Here is a 17,644-nt window from a genome sequence, read left to right as displayed (position 1 = left end):
TTTGCAAATGATCTCTCAATCTCCCACTAAAGCCTTCATGGACACCAAGAGCTGTTCTGAAAAACAGAAAAATGCACTAAAGAGAGAAGAGAAAAGCTAGCAGTGCGCTTAAGACTGATCTAAAACTACCATCAGAAAAAGAAGGGCCACTCTACACGTGAAAATACTGAAAATGTGTAATGGTAGATCACAGAACTGACTACAAGAAAGGGACTTGAGAGTACATGTGAAAGGCTAGGGAAGCAGTTTTAGAAAGGTAACACTTCAGAAGGTGAAATGGTTAAAACAAAGGAACTTTGGAAACTGGGAAAGGAGAGAGGAAAACTTAAAATCCTGCAGAAAATAAAAATAAATAAATAAAAGGACACATAAATCTTCGTCAAGAACACAAAGGGTATGAGATTTTACCCTACTTATAAGCTAACAAATTAGCCTGCCTCAATTTCATGAATGCAGACAGAAGACACAAGACTCCTGGGACAGAGAGAAAGGAAAGTTTATTTCTCACACCAATATCAGTATAGAGTATCATCATTGTGAAAGAAAAAAAAAAAAAACCAGCATAAACAAAGTCAACTGACAACCAACAAACTAGTTAAAAATATCTGCACCATGTATAACAGTTTAAAGGCTATTCACTAGAATATATTAAAAACTTCTTAAAATTTTGAGAGAAAAAAGATAAAAATTCAAAGAAAATATGGGCAAAAGACAATTCACAAAAAAATAAATACTTCATAAAGGCCTTTAAACATATAAAAAGATGGTCAACCTCACTCCCTCACTCATAATAAAAGAAATGCAAATTAAAATTACGAGATGCTATTTCTCACCTACCAAATTGACAAGTATTCTGTTTTGGCAAAGGTGTGGAGAAAGAGATACTCATACGTTTCTGCTGGGAATACAAATTGGTAGAATCCTTATAGAAGGAAACTTGGCAATACCTAACAAAACTACACATACAGTTACCTTTTAACCCTGCAATCGCACTTCTAGGAATTTATGCTCAAGATATGCCTCTAATCATTAAAAAAAAAAACCTCATGTGCACAAGGTTATTCATGGCAGTAGTGTATATAATTGGAAAAATCAGAAATAAACTACATGTGCCTACACAGGGAAGTGCTTGAATAAACTTATAATCAAGTGCTATGCAGCAGTTAGAAGAATGAAAAAGAAATCTACAAACTAAAATATTGTGATTTTCAGGATACAATGTCAAGTAGAAAAGCAAAGTGAAAAAGAATATCATAGTATGGTAGTTTTTGTGTAAGAAAGAAAGAGAAATAATTAAAGAGGATATAGTTCTGTTAAGTATATGGTTTTGTGCAGTTCTGACTTTTGGAACCATTGACATTTAACCATTAATGAGATAAATAAACAAAATCAACAAGGATAAGAGAATTAAAAACAACTTAAAATGGGATACAACAGAAACAAATGAACCAAACTGTATTTCCAGTGAGTAACATAACCACACTAAAATGAGTGGGGAAGAAAAAACTGATCTAAGTAACTTTGGAAAACAATATTTGACTACAATGGAAGACTAAAGATAAAAAGACCTCTAAACAAATACTGAACTGTAGTTAGTTTCTTTTTTCAAGGCATGAGTTAGCAATTCTGATGTTATTTTCTGATATTTTAAGCAAATAAGTAAATAGATTGTGAATAACAGAAGCCAGGCTTCTCACTGCCAGATAAAGAAGTTACAAATATGTAAATAGGAAAAGATTGAAGAACTCTATGGTGATAGACTAGAATTCGAAGTATCAAGGTGAACTCTTCAGATTTAATATAGGTAGACAGATAGATATAGATACAGAAGTAGGCACAGATGTATTTAAGTGTGTGTGTGTGTGTGCGCGCACGCACGTGTGTATACATTTGCTTATTTCCTATCTCTGTCCATTGAAAGGACCTAGAACAAAGTATTGGTTTCTAAATACTATTTTCCACTAAAAGGAACTACAGCTCCTTAAAGAAATGGAGCAGGACCTAGAGCAGGAAAATAAGTGCTAAATGAATGACAGGAACATGTCAAAAGGACAGAGGAGTCAGTTTGAGTTTCTGTCTCTCACGTACAGAAAGAGAAAAGGATAAAGCAAATGTGGTTAAATATTAATATTTGGGGAATATGGGTGAAGGGTATATGAGAATTCATTGTATTATTCTTTCAAAATTTCTGTACATCTGAAATAATGTCAAAATTAAAAATGGAAAGCAGTGAAAATCTGATCAAATTTCAGAAGTATCTGAATATTCACTAAATCTAAAAATTGGATTTATTTAGCCTAGAGATGAAAAGTTTCAATGATTTGTTCTTTAAATATTGAAATACTGACTTCTCAGGATAGAAAGGAAAACGGTTTTAATACATATATTTCAAAGCAGGTATGTTTCCACTATAAGTACTATTAATAGAGAAAGACAGCCAGAATATGAAAAAAAAAACAAAAAACTATCATTATACTTTACAAGATGAGTCAAGTGTGTGGAAGAACAACATTTACAGCAAAGTAAGGGCATTCATCCTTTAAATCTTTATCCAGATTCCATGGTGTCCTAGGTTCTATGAGGGACACATAAGCTATAGTCTCTTCCTGAAAGATGCTTGAAAGAAAATTAAAATGGAGGCTCACTTTAAAATAAAGTCATCATAATGTGAGGATATAACTGATTGTAGAAGAGGGAAGGTAGAGATCATCCTTTATTTAGCATGGATAACCCAACTAGTTACTGATCTTAAACTCCTAATAATGTACTATAATATGCAAGGTTATCTAATAAGTTGACGAATACCCTTAATGAAGTGGCTTAAAAGCTATAGCATATGCATAGACTACATTTAGAAGGAGAGAAACTTCTCACTGTATACTTACTGGTTTATACCAATAACTGATTTTGAATTTGGAAGCATGCAAGTATGAAGAGGGAGTCCATGAACCCCATTAAGAAAAAAAAGCAATCTCAAGAGAACTTCCACAAGCTCTCACCAGCATATCTAACTTCTTATCTGCTAAAGGTGTATGTTCAGCCTTCTCTCTTACACTATTACTATGAATAAACTACCCTTGCTTCCAGCTAAGAGCAATCCATTCATTTGGGTACAAGATCCATTCTCTCTCACCTACTCAAGGACACTGATCCAGCAATTCTTCCTTCATTCTGCTGCCTCATTAGCTTTTCCTTTTCTACAGAAGCATTTTTGTCAACAAAACAAGCTGTAATAACTCCTAATCTTAAAAAAAGAGTCAAGCGAGGATTGACTCTACTTCTTTTAGCTACTCCCTCTCTCTCTCCTTCTCTTTTCTGCAAAACTCCTGAAAAGATTTGTCTATACTAGTTATCTCCAGTTTCTTTCCTCTCATTCTTTCTTAAATCCATCCCATTTAGACTTTTCCCTCTATTGCTCCACTGAAACTGCTCTTGTCAAAGTCACCAATAACCTACATTTTGCTAAATCCAAATCTCAGTCTTCATCTTCTGTCTCAGCAGTACTCAACTACTAATCACTTGATTACTTATTCTTCCTTGAAATCCTTTCACCCAATTTGGCTTCCAGAAAAATCCACTCTTTTGGCTTTTCTTTTATCTTGGTCTTCTTTACAATTTCCTCCTCACTTACCTGACTTCTTAATGTTGGGCTCAGTCTTAGGACTCTACTCTTTTCTATCTTAATTAACACCTTCAGTAATGTCATCAAATATCATGGCTTTAAATACCAACTAACATCCAGATTCATAGTTCTACCCCAGAAACTCTCCCAGAAACTCTAGAACTAGGGATCCAAGGGCAAACTTGACATTGCCACTTAGATGTCTAATAAGAATCTTAAAACATAACTCCTAATCTTCACCTCCATATCTGTTCGTCCTACATTTTCCTCCATCTCAGATAATAATGATGCCATCCTTCCAGTTGCTCAGGCCAAAAATCTTGGAATCATCCTTTACTTCTTTCTGTTACACACTACATCCAATTCATCAGCAAATCCTTTATGCTCTACTTGCAATATATAGTTGATCCTCAATATCCATGGATTTCATATTTCTGAATTTGCTTACTGCCTAAAATTTATGTGTAATTCCAAAATCAATACACGCAGTGCTTTCCAGGTCAATCGCAGTCCTGCACATGCGCAGAGCAGCAAAAAAGTCACCTGATGCACACATTCCCAACTGAGATGGAACAAGGCTATTTTCTGCCTTTTTGTTTTAGCTCTCATACTCTCCTTTTTGCAGTCTATCTGGTTGCACATTTTTTGCATTTTTGTGCTTTTTGTTGGTGATTTTGCTATTTAAAATGCCCCCAAGCATAGTGCTGAAGTGCTGTCCAGTATTCTTATGCTTAAGAATCTGTGATGTGCCTTACAGAGAAAACATGTTAGTTTTCTTGAATCATGAGTTATACCACTGTTAGCTGTGAGTTCATGCAATGAATCAACAATATATATTAAATAAAATGTCTTTAAACAGAAACACACTATAAAACATGGTGATGTATTGATCAATTGTCAAAAATGTTGTGGCCATGCTTACAAGGACCTAGCCCCTCATGTTATGTCCACAAGGAACAACGACTCAGTAATCAGCTAGTGCTAATTTAGTGTTCATGGTGATTTTATAGGACATAAGTACCATAAATAACAAGAATCAACTGTATATTCAGAATTTGACTGCTTCTCATCACCTCTGCTGCTACCCTCCAGGTGCAAGCGAGCAGGAGCCGTTGCCTGGATTACTCCAATAGCCTGGAAGTAACTGGCCTCCTTACTTCCATCCTTCCCCCACTCCTCAGACTATTCTCAACAAAGCTATCAGAATCATCCTGTTAAAATGTTAGTTCATATCATTCCTCTGCTCAAAACCCTCCAATGGTTTCCCATCTCACTCAGAGTAAAAGCCAAAATGTTTTAAAAGAACTACCAAGATGCTACATCATCTATGCCTTCCTTACCACATGCCATCATTCTTCCTCTCTGATCTCATTTCATACCTTCACACCTTTCCTTTATCAGTCCCTCAGCTCCAGCCACACAAGTGTCTGTACTACTCCTCACATAAGTCAGACATGATCCCATTTCAATGACTTTGTTTTGGCTCTTTCCTCTGCCTGGAGTTCTCTTTGCCCCAGAAAACCACATGCTTCAATCCCTTACTTCTTTCACTCTTCATTTAAATGTCTCTTTCTCCATGACACCTAACCTGATCATCCTCCCAACACCCTATCTACCTACTGTGTTTTCTCCATTGTACTTATCACCATCTAACATACTATATGTTTCACTTATTTATTAATTAGCTATCTTCTGTTCTAAAACGTAAGGCTAATGGAGGCAGGGATTTTTGTGTTTTCTTACCTACAATATCCCTATTGCAAATAACAGTGCCAGGCACATAACAAGAAAATGCATGAACTGATATAGTTCTTATTTTAAAAAATAAATTTAAACAAATAAAATTTTTAAAAAGTTAAAAGTTATAGAAAGATTACAATTTTACCTTCTGCATCTGTTTATATCATCTTTCTAGTAATCAAGTCCAAAACTAATATTGTTAAGGAGCTCACCTATAAAATATAGAGGAAAATCAGCAAAGGATATAACTTCTCTTAATCCCTTTGTATGTGAAACTTAGCTTTGTTTATTTAATAAAACTAAGCAAAGTTGGGACAAATCAAATTATTGTGCTTTCATTTTATTTTTAGGAAGTTATCTCCACAATATAAATGAATCGTGTAGCATAGTCCGTCCCCCATAATATTTTACCATATAATGAGAATATTATAACTGTCACTCCAATTTCTGCAGCTTTAACCCAATGCAAATTAGAGTAATAACTAAGAGTGCCATTACTCCTTACGACCTTGTAAAGTTCCTATCATATTAAGCTCCATGCAGTGAAAAGCATTCATGCCATAAGTTAGCTGCTGATAGATCATTTATTAATAAGTAGCTCCCAAAAAAGAGAAAATCTCTCACTTTCAGGTTACTTCAATAGAACTGATGATCAACAAACATAGCTTGAACTCTGCTTTGGTCTTTAGCAAGTTCTGTATCCAAAATGCATTTCTTTTGTATGTTGAACTGAGAGAGAATTTTGAATTTCAGAATCTTTTTCTAGAGGATCTCCATGCATTATCCATACATGATTCTGATTTTTAAAGATTTCCAAGATTTAGAGATTATTAAGTAAGAAGGCCAGTTGCCATTCTTGGTGGCTTAAATGAGGAAATCAACTAAAAGAGCCTTTAAAAAGTTTTATTCATTTTTTTAAATTTGGATTTATTCAAACACAAATTTAACCATCTGTCTCAAGTCTGGACTCATTTCAAACTGGTTTTCATAATTAAAGTACTCTAAAGAGACAACTCAATGGATCTAATCAATTTTAAATGGCTATAAAATATCACAGAACTATTCATAATGCATGTAGAGGCAATTCAAGAAAATCTACTTCTCAATTATGGAAAAAATTACTTTTGAATGAGACTTGCAGCTAATTCCCCACAGTTCTAGCAGTACGCACCCTCTTATTCTGTCTGCTTAGAGTAAGTGAGGGCTTATAAATAATCTGGAAGTTTACCAATCCCTTAGCACTCTTTTTTGTTTCTCACAGAGAAAGAAGAATTTGAAAGAGAATTTGTTTCCCCACTCTTGTTATAAAATGGTTGAAGAGAGCTCCTTTCAAACTTCTCTAGACTGACTGGTATGGGCATATGTAATGTGGAGTAGCTCATTTTGTATTGTTTCCTTTTCCTGAATATGATGTGTGATAAAGCAGAAGCATTCAGACTTCTACCACGTAAAAGAAGCCCCCACAAATGCTTTCATGGGTATTTTGAGGCTTGGTAAATATAAAACCCTAGTGTAACTCTAGCCATCAGAATACCTAACTATGAGGCAGTTATTCTGAACATCTTTTCCAATACTGCAGTATATCTTCAAGTAAACTATAAAACTTCAAAACAAAAGCATATTTAAATTCACTTAATTCAATACCATACGGGTCAATATGGTATTGCTTACATTTTATAAAATTAGCATACGTTACATTTACTCTTAAAAAATATTTTTTAACTTTGCAAAAAAGTACTACACGGCATAAGAACAAGGGCCTGCGTGAAGGTATATAGGTAAAGATAACGTATATTTTCTACAACATAAAAGTGGAGGATTACAGTGAGACAAAAAAAAATCTGGGAATGAATAAACTCATACAACTCTCAGAACAAACAAGGAAGGAAGATGAAGTCCAATAAGACTTTACAACTTAGGTTAATGTGTTAAATAGATCCATGGAAGATCTAAGAAAAGATTCAAATCATAATTATTCAGGCAAAATCTACAATGCCTGAGATGAAAAATACAGTGCACAAGATTAAAGGCAGATCCAGATATTCCAAAAGATAAGATTAGCAAACTTGTAGACATAGCCATAAAGACTAACCAAAATGAAACAGAAAGATAAAAAAGACAAGGGAAAAAAATGAACAGAGCATCAGTAGGCTGTGAGACAACTACAAGCAGCCTAATATACATGTAACTGGAATCTCCAAAGGAGAGCAGAAAGAGAGGTGCAAACAGAAAATATACGTGCAGAAATAATGGCCGAAAGCATTCCAAATTTGATGAAAACTATAAACTTGCAGATACAAGAAGCTCAAAAACCACAAACACAAGGGGGAAAAAAACAACACTACAGCAAGGTACATCATGATCAAACTGCTCAAAACCAATGATGCAAAGAAAATCCTAAAAGCTGCCAAAAGAAAATAAAACATGCTGAACAACAAAGATAAGGATTAGAGCAGATTTCTCATTGACAACACTAGAGCAACATCTTTAAAGACCTGAAGGGGAAAAAAAACTACAAAAAGAGAATTCTATACCCAACAAAAAATATATTTCAAAAATGAAGGTGAAATAAAAACTTTTTAAGATGTACAAAAGCCAAAAGAACTTATTACCTAAAGACTTACAAGAAATGTTAAAGTAGGTCATTCAGGTAAAAGTAAAATTATACCAGATGTAATAAAGAATGCTAGAAAAGATAACTACATGGATAATTATATGAGATGTTTTGCTGTAATTTTAAAGGTAATTGACTGTTTAAATAAAAACAAAAACATTAACAATATAGTGGAGTTTACAACATATGCAAAAGTAAAATGTACCACAACAATAGTACAAAGACCAAAGACTCTACTATTGTAAGGGTCTCACATATGCAAAGTGGTATAATAGCACTTGAAGGTATACAATAGTAAATTAAAGATAAAACAAAAAGCTATAGCTAATATGAAAAAAAGGAGATTAAAAAGGAATCTTAAAAGAAAAAGGAGAATGAAGAACAGATGGAACAAAGAGAAAACAAACTGCAAAATGACAGATTTAAACCTAAAATTATCAAAAATCACATTAAATATAGTCTAACCATCCCAATTAAAAGTAGAGATTATCAAGATAAAAAAGCAAGACCTAACGGAGGCCAGCCCGGTGGCGTAGTGGTTAAGTGTGTGCACTCCGCTTCAGTGGCCCAGGGTTCGCAGGTTCAGATCCCGGGCACGAACTGATACACCACCTGTGAAGCCATGCTGTAGCAGCATCCCATATAAAGTAGAAGAGGATAGGCATGGATGTTAGCCCAGGGCCAACCTTCCTCAGCAAAAAGAGGAGGATTGGCAACGGATGTTAGCTCAGGGCTAGTCTTCCGCACAAAAAAAAAAAAAGAAAAGCAAGCACTAAACATATGTTGCTTACAAGAAATGCACTTCAAAAATAAAGACTGAAACAGGTTAAAAGGATAAACCAAATAAAAACTAATCAAAGTAAAGTTGGAGTGGCTATATTAATATCAGATACAACAGATAACACAGCAAAGCATACTACCAGGAATAATAAAGGTCATTTCATAACGATAAAGGAGACATCAGGAGGATTTAACAATCGTGACTACTTATACAACTAATACCCGAGTTTCAAAATACATGAAGCAAAAAACTGACAGAACTATGAGGAGAAAGACAAACCCACAATTATAGGGGAGATTTCAACTGCCCTCAATAATTGATAGAACAAGTAGACATAAAATCAGTAGGAACATAAAAAATTTTAATAATACTATAACTGACTGGACCAAGCTGACAGTATAGACCACTCCAACCAACAACAGCAGAATACATACTTTTATCAAATGAACATGAAGCATTACCCAAGATAGATCATACTATGGGCCATAGGACATGTAGACATAAATTTAAAAGGAATAGTCATAAAAAGAATATTCTCAGACCAAATGGAATTAAATTATAAATCAAAAATAGAAACATCTCTAGAAAAATGCCAAAACTTTAGGAAACTAAATAACAGACTTCTAAATAACCTATGGATCAAAGAAAAAAAACAAAAATAAAATTAGAAAGTTTATTTTGAACTGAATGAAAATGAAGACACAATATATAAAAATTTATAGAATGTTGCTAAAACAGTACTTAGAGAAATTCATGGTACAAATTCCTATATCAAGAAAGAAGACAGTTTTCAAGTCAATAATCTTAGCTTCCACATTAAGAAAATATAAAAATTGGTACAAACTAAACCTAAAGCAAGCAGAAGGAAGGAAATAATAAAGATTAGAGAACAAGTCAATTAAATAGAAAGCAGAAAAATAGAAAAAGAAATGAAGACAAAAGTAGACCTTTGAGAAGATTAATAAAATTGATAAACCTGTAGCCTGAATGATTAGGAAAAAAAGAGAGAAGACACAAAGTACCAATATCAAGAATGAGAAAGAAAATATCACCACAGATTCTACAAATATAAAAAAGTGAATAAGAGAATATTATGAACAACTTAATGCCAATAAATTCAACAACTTAAATGAAATGGACAAATTCCTTGGAAGATACAACCTACTAAAACTCAAACAAAAAGAAACAGATAAACTAAATAGCCCTATATCAATTAAAGAAATTGAATTTATAGTTTAAAACCTTCGCAAAAAAGGAAAAAATGAAAACAAGCAGTCCCTGAGGGCTTCACAAGTCAATTCTACCAATATTTAAAAAATATTACCAATGGAACACAAATCTTTCTAAAAAATTGAGGAGGAGGTAATCATGCAGAAGATAGCATTACCCTTATGTGAAAATTAGACAAAGATATTACAAGAAACAAAGACATAGATGAAAAATTACGAAGAAAAACTTAGCCAACCATATGCAACAATATAAAAAATGAGAATACATCATGACTGAGAGGAGTTTATCCCAGGAATGTGAGATTGGTGTAATATTTTGAAAAAAGTGAAAATCAATCAAAATAATTCACAATATCAACCTAAAAAGAAGGAAAAATATTCATCTCAACAGATACAAGAAAGCATATGACAAAATCCAACATCCATTTTAAAGCAAGAATAGAAAGAAACTTCTTCAACCTGAAAAAAAAAGTCTTCGAAAAACTACAGCTAACTTCATACTTAATGGTGAAAGACTTTCTCCCTAATTTCAGATATAAGGCAAACATGTTTGCTCCTTCTACTTCTAATCAACATTATACTGGAGGTTCTAGCTAGGGAAATTAGGCAAGAAAAAGAAAATAAAGAGATGCAGATTGGAAAGGAAAGGTAAAACTGTTTTTATTCATAGATAATATGATCCTATAGGAGTTCTTTTGTGAAGTCATTTACTCATTATAAAAGATGATTTGACGGCAAATTTTTCCAACATTTACTGCCATTATGTCAGAACCTTAGTTCAGATACAAGCTTTATGGATTCACAAAATTTGTTTTCTGACTAAACCTAACTATATGTTTAACCAGCTAAAAGTATTCAGAACTTAATCTGGCAATAGGAAAGGAAAACTGGTGTATTTTGCATTCAAGAACTTGTTATTCTATGCTGCTATCAAGAAACACTCTAAATTATTCAGCTCAATAGGCTAAAATTATTTTGGTTATTCTCCATGTACATGTTATAAACAATAATCAATAAGTTAACGTCCAAATTAGTCAAAGTCAATTTAAGACAAATATTTGCTCCCTCAACACAGCACAGAGCAAAATAAGTTTAATATTTAAGGTATATTACCAAAAAAATTTAATTTAAATGATGCTACGTTCATATTGCAAATGAGTTTATATTTTACATTAGACTAAACATAAATTAGTGTTTCTTTGGATATATATTCTAACATTCAAAATTTATAGTATTTTGTGTAATCCATACACCAGGGGTCAAGAGTTTGGAATTTCAGCATCAACCCAGCCTTCTTGCTGATCTACTACTGCTGCTGAACCTCCAGTTGCAGTAACTGAGCCCTTGACTCCAAACCCATTTTCTACCAAATCCGAATTTAACCCTTACGATAGGAATTATTTCCAAGTCCTGTCTCTCCCAAAGCCTTGTCTTCTCCAGCTGAATGCTATATGTCAGACTGTGGTTTTAAACAGCTTTTCCAAGACCTCCTAATACTCAGCAGAGCCATAGCTTGGGTATCCACTGCCAGTGCCCCAGCAGTCCCTAGGGTCTATTCCAGAAATGCTCTGGTCTGGCCTATCCAGATGAACTAAGGTTCTGACATAAAGCCTGTAAATGTTGGAAAAATCTGCTGTCACATCATCCTTATACAGAGTAAATAACTTCACAAAAGAACTCCTATTTCCATGTTAAAACACATATAGAACCAGTTTGAAAACAGAAACAAAGTTTTCAAAAATATAATTTTATACTTTTCATGTAAATATGAGTATAAAGATAGTTTTGATTATAAAAGAGAAATTTACATATGTCTCACGCATAAAACATAATTATATATAAGAGCTTATTTTAAAAATATATATTCTAGGGGCAAGCTGGGTGGCGCAAGCAGTTAAGTGCGTGTGCTCTGCTGCGGCGGCCCGGGGTTCGCTGGTTCGGATCCCAGGCGTGCACCGATGCAGTACTTGACAAGCCATGGTGGGGCAGCGTCCCATATAAAGTGGAGGAAGATGGGCACAGATATTAGCCCAGGGCCAGTCTTCCTCAGCAAAAAAAAAAAAGAGGAGGATTGGCAGATGTTAGCACAGGGCTGATCTTCCTCACAAAAAAACAAACAAACAAAAAAATATATATATATATATTCTAGGGCTGGCCTGGCGGCGTAGTGCTTAAGTTTGCGCTCTCCACTTCGGTGGCCCGGGGTTTGCAGGTTCAGATCCTGGACACAGACCTACACACTGCTCATCAAGCCATGCTGAGGCCACGTCCCACATACAAAATAGAGGAAGATTGGCACGGATGTTAGCTCAGCAACAATCTTCCTTAAGCAAAAAAAAAAAGAGGAAGATTGACAACAGATGTTAGCTCAGGGCCAATCTTCCTCACCAAAAGAAAAAAAAAGAAGAAAATATATATATATATGTTCTATAGGTTATAAACTGATTTAGTGGAAATAATCAAATTCTTAGAAATAGGAAAATACTATCACCAACACCTTTAGAAAGAAAAATGTAAATAGGCTCGCATGTTTTAACTTAAGAGACTCAAATAATACACTTCTTAAGACCAATTAAAACTATGATCTTCAGATTTTCTAGTTGCCTTCCTGTTACTAATACAAGACTAAATGGTGTTTTATCCTGATCAAAAGTAACACAGAACATTTATTATCTGTGAATAATCTTTGATAATATAAGTATTAGGTATAAGAAATATTTAAAATTTTATTATGACACCAGAATTATATCTCATTTTTTAAATAAAAATAAACTATCTCATTAAAAATAGGTATCAGAAAGACTTGGGAGTAATTATGTAATCCTTTTTCTAACTGATCATTCTCCAAAAGATACAAACCTAGTGTGAGATACTTAGCATAGCTGGATTACAATACAGTTGGATTAACTTATCACTTGCTCTGGGTGAATTTAAAGATGGATATTTACAATATAGGGTACCAATTTGAGAATGCTAACCAGGCATTAAGTAATAAACTTTATAAAATTAAATACTTCGACAGATTGAGTAGTAATGCTTAATGTACAAAACTATTTCTAAATTACTCTTGATGGTTTAGCAAGGAATCTCTTGTATAAATGCTAAATTTTGAAAGAGGTTAAGACTTGGAGTCCCCAAGTTAGAATATCAACTAGAAAGGGGTAAGCTCCTTGAATGCCTAGGAAATACTGTTTGACTCTCAATAACTTAAAGATAGCAATGCTCAGTAAATATTTCTTGATTATCTAAAGTACTCTTTAAAATAACAAAGGAATAATTAGGTATAAGACGTTGGAAAATCTATAAAATATTCCTACAGTGTTGAAACTTACACCCAAGACTATCTGACTCCAGTCTAGGATCTTTCCACTAGGACATTTTTTTCTTTTCTTCACTTAAATAAGTTAGATAATTGAATTACAAAAGCATTTTAAAAGCTGTGTTTACATTGATAAAGAGATCATAATCTCAAAATATTGGTTGGGGGGCCAGCCCAGTGGTGTAGTGGTTAAGTTCAGCAAGCTCCGCTTCCACAGCCCTGGTTCACGGGTTTGGATCACGGGCCCAGAACTAGACCATGCTGTGGTGGCGACCCACATACAAAATAGAGGAAGATTGGCACAGATGCTAGGGTAAGGTGAATCTTTCTCAGCAAAAAAATATATATAAATTGGTTGGGGTACATGAAAAATAAGTAAAAATAAGAAAACTGTGAACATGAATTCATCTTCTCTTAAAAAGCAATAGAAACACTGCAAGAAGCAGAAACATGAAGTAAAGGGGGGATGGGTGGAGACAGGGAGAAAGGCAGACATAAAGTAAATGTTGGATGGAAGATGGGGAGCAGAAGGGAGGGCAACGGAGAGAAGGAGGGACAGAGAGAAAGAGGAGAGGTAGGAAGCAGGGAGGAGCAAGAGGAGGAAGACAGAAAGGGAGGAAGTAGGAAGTGAGAGCGGGAGAACCGCATCTAAATCAGTTTCTCTTCTAGTCTATTGGGAGTAACAACAAAAACACAGTATTTCCATTGTGCAAGATATATCCAAATTTTTAGGAGCTGTTAATTTCATTTACCTCAACAAAATAACAAGATGATATACAAGTAAAAGACAAAGAGAAAATACATTAATAAAAGAGAAAGGTAAATTTAAGATCCAAAAGAAAATAAAGTTTCTAATAAAGCTACTATCTAGCCAGGAAGAAATTTAAGAAAAAAAAAACTCCGACTTTTATCATTTAAAAAAAATATATAAATATGAAGAATGTTTAGTCACATTAAAGACTATAACCACAAATCTCTGTTTAAAACATAAATAATACGTTTCTCTTTCCATTTACTTTCAAAGCTTGTGAAAATTTTAGAACAACATAGACACATAAAATTAAGCTATGAAAGCAAAATTAAGCCATAAAATGAATTTTTGATTATAATGGTGTTTAAATACCACAGGTAAAAAGGGGATTAAAAAGGCTTCTAAACAAATACAACCTCACTTTTCTTATTTAGTAGTTGGTAATTAAATAAGTAAACCTGATGCTAGAGAAAAAACTTTAAACATTCCTTGCATTCTATTACAAATGCTACATAATTCCATTTTGTATGAACTATTCAAAAATACCTTGTATCATTTAAAAAAAATAGAAAGACATTACATAGTTTGACAATTAGTCTATTTTGGCTTATTTTGATATTTTTTAAATGTGAATTTGTCTAAGTGGAATCATTCCACTACTTATAAAGATAACTTTCAAATGATAAAAATAAAAATCACTAAAATAAACGTTTTTCATAATTTTGCCATACCTTTAGCTAAAGCTTCTTTATATTTCTCTTTGGCAGAATTCATTTCTTTTATTAATTGTCTATAGCTAGATTTTAATTTCTCTAATTCTGTCTTTGTAACCTGTCAAAAAAAGAAATGCAAAAAAATTTTAAATGCTTAAACTTACATTTGTCAAGTACTTAAACTCCAAAGCATTAATTGACATGTACTTTACTGCTTATTGGTCAGTTGATCTTTAATATACAATTATAGACAATAAATTAAAAATTAGTTTAGAAATCAGTGATAAATTCAACAGCATATGAAAAACATTTCTTAATAACAAATTAAGAAAGAGTACTATCATCACCTAAAATTTAAATACCAATAAATTAATTTGCTTTGTACAGAAATATTATAACATATGTAATAATTCACCAGTTCTAACGTGAATTTTTTTTTTTGACATTGCAACATCTCTGAAAAGAAGATGCATCTAACAATGACTGTTGGCCAGGCAGCCATCATGACAATCACTGCATGCATGCATGAACTTGGTTATTATTTCTATGGAAAGACTAGACAAATGTAAGTCCTTGACCCTGTAGTCAAAAAGCCATTTAAATAGCATTTGAGAAAAAAATAAGAGTCCTAGACGTTGTCTGAAAAACTTCTAACATACTTTCTGAGAAGACTAAGAAATCAGCAGCATCAAAACCTTGCAAAAGAGGGATAAGCAACTTGGACGAAAATCTCAGAGCCCATTTTTAACACGCTGTATTACCAATGTTCTTGATGGCAAGGAGGACGACATTGTGTAAATAAACAAAAATATCAATAACTATGATATAGATTAAATGAATTAGAATCCCCTTAAAAAAAAACTCGTTGGTTACCTTTTTTTTTAATGGACTTTATTTTTTAGAGCAGTTTTAGTTTCACAGCAAATTGAGCAGAAAGGACAGAGATTTCCAATATACATTTGGCCCCCACCCACAGCTTCTCCAATTATCAACAACCCCCACTAGAGTGATACATTTGTTACAACTGATGAACCTTCAACGACACATCATTATCACTCCAAGTCCATAGTTTACATTAGTGTTCACTCTTGGTGTTGTACATTCTTTGGGTTTTGACAAATGTACAATGACATGAATCCACCATTGTATCATACAGAATAGTTTCACTGTCATAAAATCCTCTGTGCCCCACCTATTCATCCCCTTCTCCCCCCAACCCCTGGCAACCACTGATCTTTTTACTGTCTCCATAGTTTTGGCCTGTCCAGAATATCATACAGTTGGGATCATACAGTATGTAGTCTTTTCAGATTGGCTTCTTTCACTTAGTAATATGCATTTAAGGCTCCTCCATGTCTTTTTGTGGCATGGTAGCTCGTTTCTTTCAAGCACTGAATAATAAACCATTGTCTGGATGCACCACAGTTTAATTATCCATTCACCTACTAAAGGACATCTTGGTTGCTTCCAAGTTTTGGCAATTATGAATAAAGCTGCTATAAACATCCATGTGCAGGTTTTTGTGTGGCCTGAGTTTTCAACTCCTTTGGTAAATACCAAGGAGCACAATTGCTGGATCCTATGGTAAGAGTATGTTCAATTTTGTAAGAAACTGCCAAACTGTCTTGCAATGTGGCTATACTATTTTGCATTCCCACCAGCAATGAATGAGTGTTCCTGTTGCCCCACATCCTCACCAGCATTTGGTGCTGTCAATGTTTGGGATTTGGGCCATTCTAATAGGTATATAGTGATATCTCATTGAGGCTTTAATTTGCATTTCCCTGATGACATATATTATGGAACATCTCACGTGCTTATTTGCCATCTGTGTATCTTCTTTGGTGAGGTGTCTGTTAAGGTCTTTGGCCCATTTTTTAATCAGATTGTTTTCTTAGCAGACTTTTAAGAGTTCTTTGTATATTTTAGATAACAGTCCTTTATCAGATGTTATCTTTTGCAAATCTTTTCTCTCAGTCTATGGCTTATCTTTTCATTCTTTTGATGATGTATTTCTCAGAGCAGAAGTTTTTAATTCTTTTTTTTTTAATTTTTGTTTATTTTTTTTCCCCCAAAGCCCCAGTAGATAGTTGTATGTCATAGCTGCACAACCTTCTAGTTGCTGTATGTGGGACACGGCCTCAGCATGGCCAGAGAAGCGGTGTGTCGGTGCGCACCCGGGATCCGAACCCGGACCGCCAGCAGCGGAGCGCACGCACTTAACCGCTAAGCCATAGGGCCGGCCCGTGAAGTTTTTAATTTTGATGAAATCTAGCTTATCAATTATTTCTTTCATGGATTGTGACTTTAATATTATATCTAAAAAGTCATCACCATACCCAAAGTCATCTAGGTTTTCTCCTATGATATCCTCTAGGAGATTTATAGTTTTACAGTTTACACTTAGGTCTGTGATCTATTCTGAGTTAGTTTTTGTGAAGGGTGTAAGGTCTGTGCCTAGATTCATTTTATGCATATGGATGCCCAGTTGTTCCAGAACCATTTGTTGAAAATACTATCTTTTCTCTCCTGTATTGACTTTGCACCTATGTTAAAGATCAGTTGACTATATTTAAGTGGGTCTATTTCTGGGCTCTCTATTCTGTTCCATTGATCTATTTGTCTATTGCCTTTCGCAAATACCAAACCATCTCGATTACTGTGTCTTTTTGGGTAGTAACAGTCCTCCGACTTTGTCCTTCTCCTTCAATATTGTGTTGGCTATTCTGGGTTTTTTGCCTCTCCCTATAAACTTTAGAATAAATTTGTCAATAAGCACAAAATAACTTGCTGGGATTTTGACTGGGATTGTGTTGAATCTATAAAGCAAACTGAGAAGAACTGACATCTTGACAATATCAAGTCTTCCCATCCA

At 34.0% G+C, this 17,644-nt stretch overlaps 1 protein-coding gene across 13 annotated transcripts in view; it reads right to left on the bottom strand.

Moving 5' to 3' along the window:
• The window catches only part of FER (FER tyrosine kinase), a 438,558-nt gene that overhangs the window by 339,838 nt on the left and 81,076 nt on the right, over positions 1-17,644 (bottom strand). For all 13 annotated transcript variants that reach the window (XR_009219711.1, XM_058538168.1, XM_058538214.1 and 10 more), the window contains one exon: positions 14,788-14,887. Coding sequence is in view for 12 of the 13 variants with exons in the window: in XM_058538168.1 (XP_058394151.1) it covers positions 14,788-14,887 (100 nt within the window). In the remaining variant the exon portion in view is untranslated. The remainder of the gene's footprint in view (positions 1-14,787; positions 14,888-17,644) is intronic.

The sequence above is a fragment of the Diceros bicornis genome, chromosome 1 (genome assembly GCF_020826845.1).
Source record: "Diceros bicornis minor isolate mBicDic1 chromosome 1, mDicBic1.mat.cur, whole genome shotgun sequence".
NCBI classification, from domain to species: Eukaryota; Metazoa; Chordata; class Mammalia; order Perissodactyla; family Rhinocerotidae; genus Diceros; species Diceros bicornis.
The sequence above is the reverse complement of the archived record's forward strand: the minus strand, read 5'-3'. Positions and strand labels throughout refer to the sequence as shown.